This window comes from Nomascus leucogenys, chromosome 4 (assembly GCF_006542625.1).
Source record: "Nomascus leucogenys isolate Asia chromosome 4, Asia_NLE_v1, whole genome shotgun sequence".
NCBI lineage: Eukaryota > Metazoa > Chordata > Mammalia > Primates > Hylobatidae > Nomascus > Nomascus leucogenys.
This window is the reverse complement of record NC_044384.1, coordinates 138916816-138934822: the sequence shown is the minus strand read 5'-3', so window position 1 is coordinate 138934822 and position 18007 is coordinate 138916816. Positions and strand designations below refer to the sequence as shown.

At 41.4% G+C, this 18007-nt stretch overlaps 1 protein-coding gene across 2 annotated transcripts in view; it reads right to left on the bottom strand.

Moving 5' to 3' along the window:
• Positions 1–13853, bottom strand: part of LONRF1 (LON peptidase N-terminal domain and ring finger 1) — a 34958-nt gene extending 21105 nt beyond the window's left edge. For both annotated transcript variants that reach the window (XM_030812361.1, XM_030812362.1), the window contains exons 1-2: positions 13033–13853; positions 1426–1544 (exon numbers count right to left, since the gene is read on the bottom strand). In XM_030812361.1, coding sequence (XP_030668221.1) covers positions 1426–1544; positions 13033–13753 — 840 coding nt within the window. In that variant the 5' untranslated portion in view covers positions 13754–13853. The remainder of the gene's footprint in view (positions 1–1425; positions 1545–13032) is intronic.
• Between the last annotated feature and the right edge of the window lie 4154 nt (positions 13854–18007).

Here is an 18007-nt window from a genome sequence, read left to right as displayed (position 1 = left end):
TTATTAGGAATGTATAATTGCCTATGCTATCTTTTAAGAAAGTACTTACAGACATGACACTTTTCATAAATCCCTTATTTTCTCTTTCACTTTTCTCCTTCATAATGTGAGTTCAGCAAACTCTATCACAAAAATTAGAATCCTACTAATTATCACTGATAAACCCAAAATTCAGTTTGTGGGTTGGCCCACCAACAAAATATCAACTGGTAAGCTTTAAATGTTCCTTGCTTATGTGATTGCAATGAAAGAGATTCTTAGTATTAAATAATATCAGAGGAGCCTAAAGAACATTCTAGCCAAACAGTTTTTTAGCTACCACTTTAATGGCTGAAGAAAACCTTTCTGATTATATATATATCACTTCTGTGGTAAGTCCAGAAGATTCCTTTTCAATAGTTTTAAAGCCACGCACACCGACCACTGCCCTCTTATTCTGAATATATTTGCTTTGTACTAACCAGCCATGCCATCATGAGATTTCGTATCATTTCTCTAATTAATTTATAATTTTTAGAGCAGCCTTACTACACTGTCCTCAAAGACACAGTTTTGAATGGAGGGAAAAAGTAACTTAAAAAAGTAACTTTTATCTTAAAGAACACATTTGGACTAATTTGCCTTGACAATTTGATAAAAAGGAGAATCTGTAAATTGATTGTATGTTATACACATTCCTAAGTCTTTTTAAAAGCCACATGGGCAAGGCAACTTCCTTTGTCCCTATCTTCTGAATTAAATCACTGCCTAATCACCTGGTTACCATATAATACCCCAAAAAGTTTCCAACTTTAAGAACCTATTCTCTTTCCATTAATAAATCTCATTCAATGAAGTCCAGTTTGTATCCATCTTCACAATATGGCAAGTTGTATTTCTTTGCAGACATTTTGTATAACAAAGTCTTTTTTTTCCTGTACCATGAATTGTTTGTTCCTTATTTATGAAAGAAAAGTAAAAAATTGTGAGATGGTACTCATCCACGCAAAATATTGAACCTAGATTTTTTTTTGAGACAGGGTCTGTCACCAACGCTGGAATGCAGTGACACTTCAGTGCCACAACCTCAATCTCCAGGGCTCCAGTGACCTTCCCACTTCAGCCTCTCGAGTAGTTAGGACTACAGGCACAAACAACCATGCCAGGCTCATTTTTGTGTTTTTTTTTTGTAGAGATGGAGTTTCACCATGTTGCCCAGGCTGGTCTCAAACTCCTGGGCTCAAGCAATCTGTCCAACTCAGCCTCCCAAAGTGCTAGGATTAGGGGAATGAGCCATTGCACCTAGCTGAACCTATATTTCTAGAGCACTAGGTATTTTATTTGGAGTCAACCATCTACTTTGTTAAAATTCCTAACTGTGAATGAATGCATGTGCCCTATAGTTGAAATTTTACAATTTATGCAACCATAAAACAGTAATTTTACCTCAGGCCAATCTGGAAGTTGAAAAAGAACTGCATTTAAATCTTCTATGGCTGCTTTAAACTCTTGGAGACCAGCATATGATTCTGCTCTGTAAATTTTTACAATCAAGTCACTGGGCTCTGAAATAAATATTTTATAAGGATATGATTATTTTTAAAATATTATTACATAATCCACAAAATATGATCATACCAGACTAAGAAAGGACTTAGTGATTCCAGGGTTAATAATCACCAAACTAAAGTCTATAAGCCAAGGGCAGTATAGGCACAACCCATTTTACATGTTGAATCTTATCTAGAAGTTGTATCAAATCATTGTAAAGTAGATCATTTTAGTGGAGAAAACTGTTTTCCAGAATATTGTAAATACTTTTATAATATGAATAATCACTCCTAAGAAAACTTTTTTTAACAAAGGGTAGTCTATGAAGATTTTAAAGACATATTTCTTAGATGTTTAGATTTCCCTTTTTATAGTAAATCTTACATTTTTACCCTACTTACTAAATCCTCATTTATAAAAATAGCCATATGTGTAACTATTGCATGTGGAACTCCCACAGTGACAAGGGACTGATAAAGGCTCAATCTTATGAGGGTACACAGTAGTCTTGATTCTGGAAGAAATGGGTTAATAAGAGTCAGCTTTTAAGAGATCAAATTTTAATTCCTGCCACTAGCAAAAACAGTACTGGCCCAATTCAAAATATATTTAATTTAAAATACTCCTGAGAAAAAAGGCTTTGTGATTCATTTCACTATCATCTACATCTGTACTTAAGAAGCCAAATTATTATCCTATGGCATTCAGAATTTCAGACACTAAGCTGGTTCACTGATATTACTGCAATCAGTTACTACAGGTACACAGATTCTAAAACTGATATCCAAGCAAGAAATTAATTTTTAATATAGCGACAAATGACATTAACTTGACTCTTATTTTAAAACTATCTCTGAGATCTTTAAAAGCATAAGGTATTTGTTGTAAGATGGGCATAAAGACTTTAATGCCTCTAAATAAAATTTAATAAAATTCATCAATAGCTGCCGGGTTTACTCTAGTTTTTAGATGATTGCTTTTCTATTGAAAACTCTCACTTGAGCAATTAATTTAGGAAGGACTCTTTCAATTACTGGTGCCTGAGAACTGGGATTACAATGTTCCCAAAATTTTATATTAATGAAAACATTTAAAGAATAAAATTAATATTTTATAAAAATATGTTTTACTTCTTAAAAAAAGACACATCTAGAATATATTGTCTTGTGCTTCTTAAAGCAATGAAAAATTATCTCTGAACAAAATGCATATGAATTAAAAGTTCAACATGATTAATCAATCAAGAATTAAGAGTTCCTAGCAAAAACCTAGACCCTGTAGGTATTCAAAAAATGTTTTACATTATTCCTGTCTTTCAAGAGCTTATAATCTAGCTAGAAAATTTTACTGTGAAACAGCATCATGCAATATTGACTTGTCAAGTACGACTGGAGTTGAGAAAACAGAGCGGTGTATGGCAAAATAGTCTAAGAACGAGTAGTAAAGCATCAGCATCAAAAACTCCAGGCTATAATGGACTAGGCTCAGAAAGTGCAGTTTTCCACCCACAGCTGGGATGCTTCCAATAGCATCGTTGAGACAGACTCCGCTCTAGTACCTCCAGCGAGAAGGAGTTCACTATTGCAACAAGTAGCCCATTCTTGGATTTTTATTTTTTTAATTTCAATTTTTTTCTTATACATCAAGTTCTCACTCCTTTATATTTGATGCCATGCACATTCAGAACTGTTGAATATTTCCCCTTTTATCCATGCCTTCACTGCTCAATCACCTTTATACGGTTCCTTTACAGCAGCAGTGAAAGCAGTGAAAGAAGGAACTCAGAAGACCTGTCTTTGAAAAAACAGTCAAACTATAAAATGTATCCACTCTGACCAAAGCAAAAAAAGACACATTCCTTCCCCTCTCCACACAGAAAAATTCAGGGTATTATCTCCCTACAGGAGGTCCTAAAAAATCAGTATATGTTGGGGTAAGAAGAGAAGATGCACGCCCTAAGTAGAGATAAAAAGAGCCAGATTTTAAAACTCTTGTTCCCTAACTCCTTGTACATAATGTTTTTATTGAGAATTTCCAATGTTAACAGATTATTTAGAATGACTATTTTTTTGAAAAAAAACAAAAAAAAACCAAAAAAAAACCCATCAAGTGAGTTCAAACTTCTGATACTTTTTAAAAAAGATTAGCACCATCACACTTACTGATCTCAAATTCTTAAGAGCCAAGTGCGCTAAATGAGCTCCTTTGAAAAGCATACACAAGGTCTGCCTTCCATGTAAACTTTCAAGAAAGACAACAAAATGGCTATCAGTCCTGACTGTATCATTAACTTAAGTTTGAAAGAGTCAACAAGTATTTACTGTATGCTCTCTATGTGACCTTGAGGACACTGGAGAGAACGAGTCACCTCACTGCACACGCCATCAGGGAAGATGCTGGTGCTCACTCCACTACCGCACGTATCTGTAGTGCCCGGCAAGTGCCTGGCATATTTGGTACTTTCCATTTTTGAAACTGACAAAATTTCAGAAGTTGTCAAAATTTTGACAACTTTGACAAAATCCAAAGACAACATGGTTTGGGCTAATTGTATTGAATATGACTGTGGTACTTAACTCTGTGACCTTATTCTAAATCACTTAATATCTCTGGTCTTGTTTCCATATCTACCAGAAGCAGGGACAGATGTGCTAGTCATCATGATTTAATTAACTCCCTGATCTTTATCTTTAGTCCTGATTTTTCACCCTAACTTCAGATTCATCAAATTTCCAACTGCCTGCCATACTTTTTCTCAAACTCAGCATACTCTTCACCAAAAAAGCATTTTCATTGTATTCTCTATTATTGACACCACTAACTTCCCAAATCAGAATCAACTTTGTAAATGTCACCTCCTATGATATTCCTCAAATGTGCCCTTTTCCAATCCTATTGCTAGTAACCCTGGGTTAGTCTCCCCAAATCTCTAATACTATTGCAATAGCTTACTAACTGATCTCCCTGCCTTCATTCTACTCTACCTACATCCTTACCATCCACAAGGTAAAAAACGTATTATTTAGTACAAGTTCCTCCATGCCTGGCTCCTGCCCACCTCTCCAGCCCTAATTATCATTATGAGCCTTCCCACTCAAAGCCCCAACTATACCTAACTACCCACACTGCCCCATGCATACCATTCTATTTCATGCCTCCTTCCTGTGCTGAGCTCCTCCCTTATCATACCATTCTTTATCTTGATAACTTTTTATCATCCAGCAAGACAGCTCACCAATCTCCTCTCAAGATGCTTTGCTCTGGGTCTTCCTCCACAATTTATGATAACCACTAAGAGCATGATCTGGCTCCTCTACCTACTCACTGTGACTTGGGGCAAATTACAAGTAATCTCTGTACTTTAATTTCCTTAGCTTTAAAATTCCGGGGCTTTTAAAACATTATTAACACCACTATGTGCTGTTCTAAATGATGTACAATCTTCAGCACAATTCTACATGGATCTAGGATTGTCCACATTTTTATAGGAAACAGTGGAGAGTATACGCAGCTTGCCCATGATCATACAGCTAGTAATCGGTGGATTCGAGATTCTAACTCAGGAAGCCAGCTCCAGAGTTCTAGCTGTTTACCTCCACGCTATTAAAATGTTGGTAACAGTCTCTACCCCAAGGCTTACTCTAGAGAGTAAGTTAATGGGTGCAAAGTACTTAGAACAGGGCTTGGTACACTGAAAGCATCGCGTGTTTGCTATTATGATTCTGTGCCTTCATTGTATATATACAGCATTTATTAAAGTAATTTAATTTAAAGATTTTTGAACTCCCTGTTATTTCCTGCCTTTTATCCTCAGATCCTGGCTTTGATAAACGTTTCCTGAATTAGGGAAAATTCGTTAAAATTTGATTCCTTAAGCTCAATTCATGTTCCCATTTTCTCTTCTTTTATACCCAGTATTATTTGTAAATCATTCGGCAAGTAAAAAGATTTAAATAAGACTGCTACACCGTCTGAGGAATCCAGTCTTCAGCTGTCCAAAGCATTTATTTCATGGGTTGAAGAGAGAGTTTTCTATTCTAGAGTCATGGTTTCCTATCTTTGTTCCAATCCTTAGGGAGCCATGGTTAGTAACAGGTCTTAAAGTTGTTTCTTTAGCTCACCTTCAAGAAAGTTTTTTTCAAATCACAAAAGCTTAAAAAATGTTTACTCATAAAATTTGAAAAATATAGAAATAAGAGTTAAAAACTATCTTTTTCCCATCACAAAGAAATAGCCAGTGTTGGTATTAACAAAAGAAAAAAATTACCACAAATTTAAAGTTCGAATTGACTTCTATTTGTGATTCTAGAAACGGGCAACAACTCATTCTATAAAATGGGTCTTCTAATGAGCTAAGTAGAGGAGGTTAGCCTTCTAGGCAGAAAAGGGCTGAAGAAAGCAGAATTGAGGGACAAAAAGTAGATTGGTTGTTTTAAAGTTGAAAACTTTCTTTACAGGTTAAAACAGAGAGGACTTTCTTATTTCACTAACTCAGGTTGACTGAAATCTCTCTCTCTCTTTTTTAGAAAACTGGCTCATTTCAGTTCAAATTCAAAGTTCAGTTTGATTATGTGGCACTCAGCACAAGGGCCTCCATTCTAATTCTGTCTGGTCTGCTGGTGCCTAGTGCAGGAGGTCAGTCTAAAACAACAGCCTCCCATACATTTTTGTTCTTTATGTGTAGAGTACATTTTTAACATGTAGTTTTATAAAATATACTATATATGCTGTTTATAATCTGCTTTTTTCTTCCATGTAATACTGGTCCACATGATTTTTAATAGTTGCAACATAGCCTACTATATAAACAACCTATTTAAAAATTTCCTACTCTGCCTACTCTGAAATTAAGTTACTTCCAACTTTTGGCAGTATAAAAAGTATAACAAAAGTCTATCTATCTTTATGTATCTGCTTGCCTTTTTAGTTATTTGCTATACAGTATGTAGAAAGTTACTTATTTACTGTACTTTATTTATTTGAGAAAAGATCTAAGATCTCACTCTGTAGCCCAGGCTGGAGTGCAGTGGCATTAACATGGCTCATCGCAGCCTCAACCTCCTATGCTCAACAGATCCTCCAGCCTCAGTAGCTGGGACTACAGGTGCATGCCCCCACACCTGGCTAATTTTTAAATTTTTTGTACAGCTAGGTACCACTATGTTGCCCAGGCTGGTCTCAAACTCTTGGGCTCAAGTGGTCCTCCGTCCTTGGCCTCCCAAAGTTCTGGCATTGTATGCATGAGCCACCACACTGGGCCTAGAAAGTTATATAGATATACAACATTTCCAACACATTCTGCCAACCCCAATAAAAACTTTATTTTATACTCCCACAAGCTGTGTTTTTTCTCTTTGCTAGAAATATATGAATTAAAAATAGCATCGTAATTTTAACAACCTCCATTTCTTCATTAAGTTTGACCTTTAAAACTTTGTGTTTATTCAGTATTTGGGCTGTGTAGAAAGTTGTCTATTTATATCCTTTTTCTCATTTTTCTGAGTGTCTTTTTCTTAGATTTATATATCAAGCTATCAAAATTTGCAAAGGCTAACAAGAATATCAATTTTTTTTTTGCTTCTATTGCTTCATTATGTTCAGTATAGTAGGACTTGGTTACCAGGGTTGAGCTCAAAGCTGCCAACTGATAAGTTGCTGATCACTGATTAAGAATGTTCAGGAGTAGGAGTTTGGGATAGTAAGATCATTAACCCTGGATTCAGAAACTGGGTTCAGATCCCCTTTTGGTAGTTTAACGCTTTGAACTCTCCTCATCTATAATATGCTTACCTCTAAAACACCTACATTTTATAACTGCTGTGAGGATTGAATAAGATAATGCATGTTAAACAGTTAACACCACACCTAGGACATACATGCTCCATCTATAATAACTGTTGATAACATCCCAAAATATCTCAATACAAAGTGATGAAGATATTAGATTAACCATTGACACAAGATACAGAAGAGTATTTTCTACCTTGTCTTTTACCCACATAAATGGTAGCCTAGATAAGAAACATCTTTAGGGATCAGGAGAGCAGACTGGACAACAGACAGCACAAAGGTGGGTCAAGGGGAGGGGAGGCAAAAGACCTTACCAAAGGAAAAGAAAAAACCAAACAGAAGCTTCCATCTTGCATTTTAGAATTCCCTGAAGTCATTCAACTTCAATAATAAAACAATTCCAATTTTGAGAAATACCTTTGGAAAGAGGAAGAACACTATACAAATTCATTTAAAATTTTACTTGAGATTTTCCAAGCCTCTTAGAAATATTCCAACAAACAGAAAAATGATTCTGAATAAACAAAAATTTAATATATAAATAACTAGAAATCTAAGATAATTCAGTTTTGGTAAATTCTGCATTTGATGAATGAAAAACAGTTAAAAAACAAATTATTCATTTGAAATGGGACACTTGAATCAGTTTTTTTATCATTTATATCAATAGTTGTTATAGTTGATCTTTTTAGTAACCCTGAGGCACTAAGAAAAAAAAATCCTTAAAGTACGTTATGAATCAAAGAAAATAATTAGAGATATAGTCTTGGTTAAGTAGAAGTCAATTAAGCAGTAAACCCCATTTTCTAGGGATTTTCAATTTGCTGCAATTATAAAAGAAACAAAAAATACAAACTTTACAAGGGCAGGGACTTTATTTTACTCCTTTTTGTATTTCTAGCACCTAAAACAATGCCTGGTATATACTAGCTACTCAATAAAAATTTGTTGAATAGTAAGAATACTTTAGATTTATGTTTTGTGTGCTAATTTTTAAATAAACGTTGTGTTTAGAATCAATATGCACATATTTGGTTCTGCTTTCAGTTTTAACTTGGTCACTTACTTGCCTTAAGAAAGTCACCTAAAATTCTTGGAACTTTTCTTAAATCTGTGAATTAGGGATATTAATACTTGCCCTCCTATCTCACATGAGTTTGCGTATGGATCAATTACGATAATAGAAATGAAAATAATTGTGAACTATAATCACCACACAGACATCAGTGTTTACTGTTTCACGTCCTCTGCACAATAAGTAAGGACATAAATAAGTTACAGGAGCCTCCCTTTATCTGAGGGGGATACGTTCCAAGACCCCCACGGATGCCTGCAACTTTGGATGGTACCAACCCCTATATACACTATGATACCTATGATAAACTTTAATTTATAAATTAGGTGTAGTAAGAAATTAGCAAGAATAACTGATGATAAAATAGAACAATATAACAATATGCTTTGATAAAAGGTACATGAATGTGGTCTCTCAAAATATTTTATCATACTGTACCACGTGGGTATGTGAAACCACAAATAAGGGGAAACTACTGTAATGTTTAAATTCAAATTTCTTCATTTTAACCTAGTTGAGTTACTAAACGTAATAAAAACCCTCCACATTTTCTTTAAATGTATTCAGCATTTACCTATAATTTGACTGATCTTCTGATAGCTAAAGCTTTTCAGTATCTATAGTTTATTGATGAATGCTAAACTGCTAGTTAACATGTGTAAACAAAAATCAGGATGTAATCGTTACTCTCTACCAAGTGATAGAACAGAACAGGATGTAAAATCTCAAGGTTTAGATTCCACTTCCAGCGAAATCCCCTTCTAGCCATAACACACTTCTACATTTTAAAAATATTTAATTAATATTTACTGGGCATTCACTCTGTGTCAGGCACTATTTAAAGCACTTAGCATGTTTTGACTCATTTTATTCTCACAACACCCTATGAGGTAGAGATTATTCTCATTTTTCAGATAAGGAAACCAAAACACAGACAGGTTAGGCAACATGCAAAAGGTCGGAGACAACCGAGGGCTGAGTCAGGATTGGAACCCAGGTGTCAGCTTCCAGTATGCAGAGCTTTAATCACTAAGCCACACTGCATGTCTATCCATAGGTGCCTCAGTTTCTCTCTGAGGATAATATTACAGTACTCCATAGAATTCTCTGTGAAGATCAAATGATATTAATACAAATAATGTAAAAATACTGGGTAACAGTCAAAGATCATATTTTTATTTTTAATTTTTTTTTTCTTTGAGACTGAGTCTTGCTCTGTTGCCCAGGCTGGAGTGCAGTGGTGTGGTCTCAGCTCACTGCAACCTCCACTTCCCGGGTTCAAGCAATTCTGCCTCAGCCTCTGGAGTAGTGGGAACTACAGGCACGCACCACCACGCCTGGGTAATGTTTTGTATTTTTAGTAGATACGGGGTTTCACTATGTTGGCCAGGCTGGTCTCAAACTCCTGGCCTCAAGTGATCCGCCTGCCTCGGTCTCCCAAAGTGCTGGGATTACAGGTTTGAGCCACCATGGCTGGTCAAGGATTACAGAATATTAAAGACAAAATTTTCCTTACCCAAATATTTTAAAACAAAATGTCCCCCCCCCCACAACCTTTATTACATTTTTTTAACCTGTACAAACTGTAAATTATACTGTTCTGTTGTCTTCTTTTGGGGGAGAGGTGAACACACGAAGGAGACAAGTCAGTGTAAAAAAACATTAAACACAAAAGGCAGGCAGCATGGCTTAGTGGGATCATTTCAAGAGGCTCAAGCACAGGGATTCAGTGCAGGAAAAACTTTACATAATATCCTTGAATACTAAAAAGACAGAAAGTTATGAAACATCTGAGAGTTAATACCAAAAGATCAATGGTTTAAATGTTATCTAAATATATTTCAATTCAACAGAAACTTATGTAATCTAAATGGGAAACTTCTGATTTTGGCAAAGGTTTTCAAGCTTTCTTTTGCTGCTGGCAGAGATAAGTTTGGATGTGTGTGGGCTAACTGCAGACTAGATTTTTTTCTAGTTAATAGTATTTACTTGTTTCATTATAAGAATTATATGAGGAAATTATAGTGAAGATCTGTTTTCATTATCAACAATAATGACAGGATCATTAATAACTACAACTGTACAGTTATATAAATACATGTCAAATGCCTAAACTTGCCAATTCCAAAGAAGTTAAAGCTTAAGGATTGTACAAACAGCTTATGACTGTACTAGTTAACATTTTGATTTACACCCATAAATTGTGAAACACTTATAAATCGGTCCTTTACCAACTCTAATTTGTTAGCTCTGAGATTTTTTTCCTGTTACTTCACATTAAGAATTCAAAAGATTAAAAAACTTATCCTCGTTAGTGCCATTCAGACATTTTCAAGCATGGAATTAATGATTCTTGAAAGAACTAAAAATGAGGAAAAAATAAGCTAATGCGGTGAAAGTCAGAAGACTTGGGTTCTATTCCTGCAAAAGTAGAATTAAGTTGCTAAGTGGGCAAAATCCTCATATGCAATCTATGCAACTTGAAAAAAGGAGAGATTACATCTTTCAGAGCCTTTTCCTGTTAAACATATCCTCGATCCAAGAACCAGAATCTCTGTTAATTAAATTATTGGTCACAGAAGGTTACGCTAGACCTCAATTAGCAAAAGTGCGCACTGTTCTTCAATGGACCAGGACCTGCATTCTTGTGAAACCCCTAATTTAAGGTCAAATCACTAAATCAGTAGTACTGTCCATAAGTTTCAGCCTCAGTGACCAAAAAAACTTCCTTGGATATGTATACTAAACACGTGCTATAAGGCAGGATGAACCCTAGACCAACGTTTAGAAGAAGGGGAAGATACAGCACTGCCTCTCAACCAGTTAACAGGGTGACTGTGTGCAAGTCTTCACTGCCTGGGATCTCCTTCCTTGCTTTAAAAATCACACCAGAATTATATGAAGAAATTATAGTGAAGATCTGTCTTCATTATCAACAATAATGACAGGATCATTAATAACTACATGGTCAGTTACTAGGTGGTCTGTACAGCTGAGTCCAGTTTCTCTTCTCTTACTTCATTCACCTGGAGAAGCAGAGTCATCTGTATCAGAATTCTGTATTCCAATTACTTTTCTTTTGTTCTGAGCCTATCTTTCTATTTCATACCTGCCTACTCCTCACAAAGGCACTGAAAGAATACAAAAATCTCCGGGGTTTGTGCTTCGAACTCTAAAGATACTAAACAACGCAAGATCTTGACATTAGTTCAATATGACTAAGGACTTGGGACAAAAGATGACCCGAAAGATGATCCTTTCAGTTACAGTCTATAAATTTACCTGTAATACCAAAAGTCAGTTGCTATTCTAGATGTCTATTTTCTTGGGGATTATTCCCCTATCATTTCATGCCAATGGATAGACACTAAAATCTTGAAATACGCGTAACACAAGGTTTATCAACAGTGGCACTTGGGGCCTGATAATTCTTTGTTGTGGGAATCCTGCTGTGCCTCGTCGATGTCTGAGCAGCATCCCGGACCTCTCCTACTAGATGTCGGTACCAGCACCACCCCCACAAGAGGTGGCAACCAAAAATGTCTCCAGATATTGCTCTAGATAATGCCCCCTGAGAGAGGGGAGATAAAATCCCCCTGGTAGAGAACTACCGATTTATAGAACAACTCTTCCTTTTACATAAGAGAAGCTTGACAATGCCCCCTTTCAGCGCCTAAAACCACCTTAAGAAGAAAGCGCTAACCTAGGTTAGGAGTCCGAGGCTGCTTCCTGGAGACTAAGAAATGCACTGAAGACCTACGAGGCCTTTCCCCACAGCCTGATCCTAAGTGGAAAGGCCAAGAGAAGCGTGGCAAAGAACTCTGGATCAGGGAGCTCCTCTCATCTTTGCCATAAGCTAGGTGCACTGCAAAGTACATAGGAAATAAGCATGATCTGAAACAGGCCAGCTAAAACTTTGAAGAGGAACCAGTTCAGGCATTTCCAGGTAGCAAGGGACCACCCGGGGCAGCTCCGCCCCAAGCCCCAAGCCCGGCGGCCTGCGGGGCCTCCCGGGGCCGGGTGCCCGCGCGGAGCTCCCGCCACGCCCACCGGACGTCACCCGTTACACAACGCCCCCCGCCCCCAGCTTATGCAATTCTGCCCTCCCGCGGTTCCCAATTGTCCCGGTGACTTTTGTGGGAGAGGAAGGGAGACGCCGTCTGCCCGGCCTAGTTGCCCTCGCGGGGGATTCTCTCTCCGCTCCGGCAGTCGTTTCCCCGCGGCAGGCCCGGCCCGAGAGCCAATTCCCGGAAAGCGCGCGGCAGGAAGCGAGCGGCCGCTCGGGATAGCCCAGCTCCCACCCATCCCGCGCCGGGGCGGCCACGGTCCGGGTCACCCACTCCGCGCCCGGAGCGCGCGCCCAACAGCCAGGCCGCGGCCGAGGGAACCCCGCGCCCAGCGCCCCTCCCCGCGCCGCGTCACAGTCGGCTCCCAGGGCGATCCCCATTGTGACCGAAGCACCCCGGGGCGCCGCCCCCTCCCACACCCCCCAGCACCCCGAGACCCGACATGCCAGAGGCCCAGCGGCCATGGGGAAGCAGAGGAGACTCTCGGGGAGCAGACAAGCTCCGGGTCCCCGGCCCTCAAGGCCAGGAGGGTGCGGTCGGCCCGGCCCCGCCGCATCGCCGCGCGGTCACCTGCTCGCAGCGCCTCACAGGCGGCGGCCAGGGCCTCCCGGTAGCGCCCCTGGTGCAGCAGCTCCCCGAGCCTGCCGGCCGCCCGGGCCCGCTCGCGCTGGCCCGGAAACCACTTCTCGGCCAGGTGGTTGAGGACGACGCTGGTTCTGAAGTCTGAGGCGGCGATGGCGGCGGCCAGAGGCGGCGGCCGTGGGGCGGTCCCTTCAGCATCAGTGGCACTGGCGGTGGCGGGCGGCAGCCGGTCCCGGCAGAGGCGGCAGCGGGCGCGGAGTTCCCTCCGCAGGCAGCGGCGGCAGTAGCTGTGGCCACAGGGTACGGTCACCGGCTCGCTCAGGAAGCCCCGGCAGCCCAGGCATCTGAGGAGCCCGCCAGCGCCGCCGTCAGCGCCCGCAACCGGGGCCGCGCTCCAGCCCAGCCCGTGGCGGAGCCGGTAGTTGAACACCAGGCAGTCCACCAGGGCGCCCAGGCACTCGGGCCTGGCCGGGGCCCCGCGACGCAGCGCAGCCGCGAACGCCTCCAGCGCGCCCTTCAGGTGGCCGCCCAGCGCCAGTAGCTCCCCGCGGCGGAGCAGCAGCTCCCAGCGCTCCGACTCCGCGGCCGCGCGCTCCAGCCGATGGCCGCTGCCGCCGCCCACTTCCCAGAACCGGCCTCCGCCCTGCGGCGCTGGGGCCATCTCCCGACTCCCTCCTGGGGAGCTCCTCGCCACCGCCGGAGAGGACATGGCCCGCAGAGGGCTGCGCCGCCGCCGCCCGCCGCCACGGTCCCGGAGCTTCCCGGGCGCGCGGCTCCGCACGCGGCCCGCGAGCAGGGGGGCGTGGCGCGCGGACACGGCGGGGCTGCGCGCGCCCGGGAAGCCCCGAGGGCGGGGCCTGGCGGGGGCGGGGCCTGGCGAGGGCGGGGCCGGGCTCGGCGACGGCGCCCGGGACTCCCCCGTGCCGCCCGCGGCCGCGCTCCCGAGGAGCCAAGCGCTGGGCCCCGCCCCTTCCGAGCCCCCTCCCGGTGGGGGACGCAGGTCGGATGATTCTTCCGTCGGAGATCTAATTGGCTTCTCCGGAAAGGAGGGCTCGGCTCGTGACGGAACAAAGCCCGAAGGAGCCCGGAGCTTCAGTCCCCGCTTGCCTGCCCACTGACGCCCCCACCTGCGGTGGCCCTCGCCCCTGCCGGGGGTTGGGGGACGCTCCCCTGCCGCGCGGGACTCAGGGTCACCATCCCTCCCCCGATCCCCCTCCCAGGCCGGACCTGCCCCAACTCCTGGCGGGCGGGGGTCTCCCGGCGTGGCCTCGCGCTTGTGCGGGTCTGCGTTTTCATAGGTGTATGCCCAGGTTCCAGGAGAGCGCGACCAAGCTGGGGGCCTGGGAGGGCACCTTCGGCAGATGACTGGGACTCTTCGGTTCTAGAGGACTCAACTTTAAATATGAACAAAAAACCCACGTTCCTGCGGCGACTCCCTCCAGAGGGCAAGGAGTTTTTCGTAGTTCCAGATGACTGCCCGTCTTGCTTAAAACTGATGGTGGGCCCACCTCGAGGGAGAAAGCCCACAGGTTCCTCAGGTGTCTCCACACCTCAAGCACTGCCTTACAGCTGGTTAAGGTCTATATTTGGCATTTTCAAAAGAAAACACCAAGAAACATGTTTTTCACATGGCGGTCACCGTATTACTACAACCCAAGCAGGGTCTGCAGTTTTGCCGACAGAAGAAAATGATGGGGTTGATATGTAATGGGTGCTATTTCCCTTAAACTTCACAGCAGCAAGTTTAAAGCTCTCCGCTGAAAATATAGATTTGATGATAGGGTATTAGATTGTTAATGTTGGGAGTCACTTACAACTTTTAGTCCTTTTTCAAATGGTGGGAAACAGAGGGAAAGTTATTTGTCAAAAATCACACAGCTAATATAGATTTTAAGATCACGTCTATTCCACTATTATGTTACTACGTTAGACTAATCATATGTAATGTTTCTTAGAAATATATGAGATTTTCAAAGTAAAGGAAGTTGCTAATTGGAAAGTTAACCTGAGCATGCTGTGTTTGAAATTGGTAAAAGTTTAATATTTCTTTTTATAAGGAACAGGCAATTAAGGCTAAAAAATGTTTTGAGTTAATGTGTTTTCACTACACAATGAACAACTCGTGTAACGTCAGAAAAGATAGAGTTATATTACCCTAAAGGGAATGAATAAAAAAGAGGTGCCTGAGAAAAAGCCAAGCCTCCTGTTCCAACAGGATGCAGACAGAAACAAGTTCATTTATCATTCACATTGCACCTGAAGCAAATTGCAGCTAGATCCAAGGAGCACCTCCTAAGCATTTGGCGTGGGAAGCACTGGGATTCAGTCATGATCATAACCTTAAATCCAGTCCTAACCCTTAAATTACTACCTTTCATTAACAAGAAGAACAGTGACTTTCAGCTGATGTCCACATACTCCCTTGAGACTTGAAATCACAAATAGTATAACCAATATCCATGTGTACGTGCACATTCATTTTTGTAACGCATCATTGTTCCTAATGGCAACTTGCAAAATGTACAATAGTAAATATTTAATCAATGTGTTCATGTTTATTACAAGGAGCATAATAAATTAATAAACACTCATAAACTTCTTTTCAAATATAAAGTCAGGTTCTATTGTGGGATTTCTGCCAAAAGTACAATATGTGGTTCAGAAAATAATGTGAAGTATTATTTGTCCTTTGGAGTTCCTTTCCCTAATAAATATGACAACCACATCTGATTCTGATGTGAAATAAAATGGCACAATTATGATAATGTGCGGGAGAAAAAAATGGGACTGTAGGAGGAATCTTACCGTGTTCTCCTTGGCATTTGTGAATGGTTATAATTCATGTTTGCTGGTTTATACATTTACATAACTTGTTCTCATTTATGTAACTTATTTATGTAAGAGGCTGTACTGCCGCTGTGGCCTTTGTGTGCTGCATAACTTCCCTTTGAATCAGGAAGTCTAGGCAAAGCAGTCACTGGCACTGTCACAGGTCACCCTTCCATCATTCTCTGCCACCCAAAAGTTGCACAATAATGTGACTGCTTGTTTAAATTCAAAGGCGAGAAAAATTAGTGTCCTTCTTCGTTCATTTCCTAAAATTTAGACAGGTCTCTGAGTCACCCAGCAGGCTGTGATGGAGAAGAGGGAATCCTGCTAAGCTGCCCCTGGCTAGGAGAAGTATAATGGAGTGAAGAGTTCTCCTTTTCCTTCCGCATTACTTGCTCGTGTCATTCTTTGCTAACAAAGTAGTAAAATCATGAGATTTGTATTCTGTTTCGGTTTTTCAGTGTTGTCTTCTAAAATAGATCAGTTATGTAAGAGAGTAAGAAGAAAAGCATATCTGTTTCCTAATTTGGAAAGTGCTTATCACCATCATTGCCTGCTTATCCCTGCCTCCCACTGCCACACCATAAGACTTTTCCTGATATAGTTTGGTAAACTCCTATTTAAGAGTAACATAACACAGTGCTTTTCTTGTATACAACTCAGCTGAAGATGTGTATTTGAACCTCTTTTTTTTTTTTTTTTTTTTGCTGTGGGTGAATTTACCATTTGTTTCTTTACATTCTTATTAAAAAAGAAACTGAATTTGTCAGTCCAAGCAAAATATCTCCCATTCCTGTTTCATTTCAGTTGATAATGTTCTATTCAAAGAGAGTCAACTGTAACGTTTTGTATAAACAGTACCTACCCAATAGCTTTTTTTTTTTTTTTTTTTTTTTTTTTTTTTTTTTTTTTTGACACAATCTAGCTTTGTCACCCAGGCTGCAGTGCAAGTGAGTATATAGCTCACTGCAGCCTTGACCTCCTGGGCTCAAGCAATCTCCCACCTCAGCCTCTCTGAGTAGCTGGGACTACAGACGCATGCCTCTCTGCCCAGCAAATTGTTTTTTTGTTTTTTTTTTAACTTGTTATAGAGGCGGGCCCCATTATGTTGCCCAGGCTGGTCTCAAACTCCTAGCCTCAAGCAATTCTCCTGCCTCAGCCTCCCAATGGGCTGGGATTAGAGGCATAAACCACCACGCCTGGTCCCCAGTAGCATTTTTATACACAATACACAGATGGGGGCGGCTCTAGAGACCACCCTTTCATACCTCTCATTATATATACATATATATGAGAAAATTGAGATCTGAGAAGCTGCTAGTTTCCTAGAAGTCATACCAGCGAGGGAATCCAGACAACTGCTGCTGACTGTATTCATGCCTCTATGCCAGGGAAGAAGTCACCTGGGTTCCCTGGGCCTCTTTTGCTATCTGTAGAAAGAGGAAACTGGAAGTACCCCTAAGGTGCCTTCTGCCTCTGGAGCCAAGCCCCAGGGCTTGGTTTGAACACAGTAAGAGGAGGCAGAGCATTTCCCAGAGTGAGGAACACAGCAATGTGATACCTGCTGAAAACGTAACATCAGGTGAGGGCTGAGAATAAAAGAGAAGGGTATCAAGAAGCACATTTTGTTGGTACATACCCATCCCTGTTTAGAGAGGGGGAACCAGTCTCTGAGACCTGAACACCTGCAGTCACTGTACAGGGGTCCCCTATTGCACTCACACCTCCTTGCCCCTACTGTACAACTGTGGGAAGCTGAAAGAAAGCCGGGGGTGGGGGGGCCGAGGGGGAGCTGATTACATAACTTGGGCATTTGTGGGAAAGTTTATATAAGATGCTAAAAATACCATATATGATTGCTATAATAGCGTTCCAAATGAAAAGCCCTAATGAGGACAACCTGAGTAGGTTAAATAGAGCTGATACGAAGTGTAAGTCTAAAGCCAATTGCCTGCAATGACTACTATCTAACCAAGTACCGTTTATTGCTCATTCTTTCTTATCCCTACAGGGTGCACAAAGTGCGCAAGGGCCACTACTCTTACAAAGGGTGCTATGCTTTATTCTTCATTTCTAATACTCTGAAGAATCTAGAAATACTAAGTGTGTGACCCATGGCCTATTGTGCTGGTAG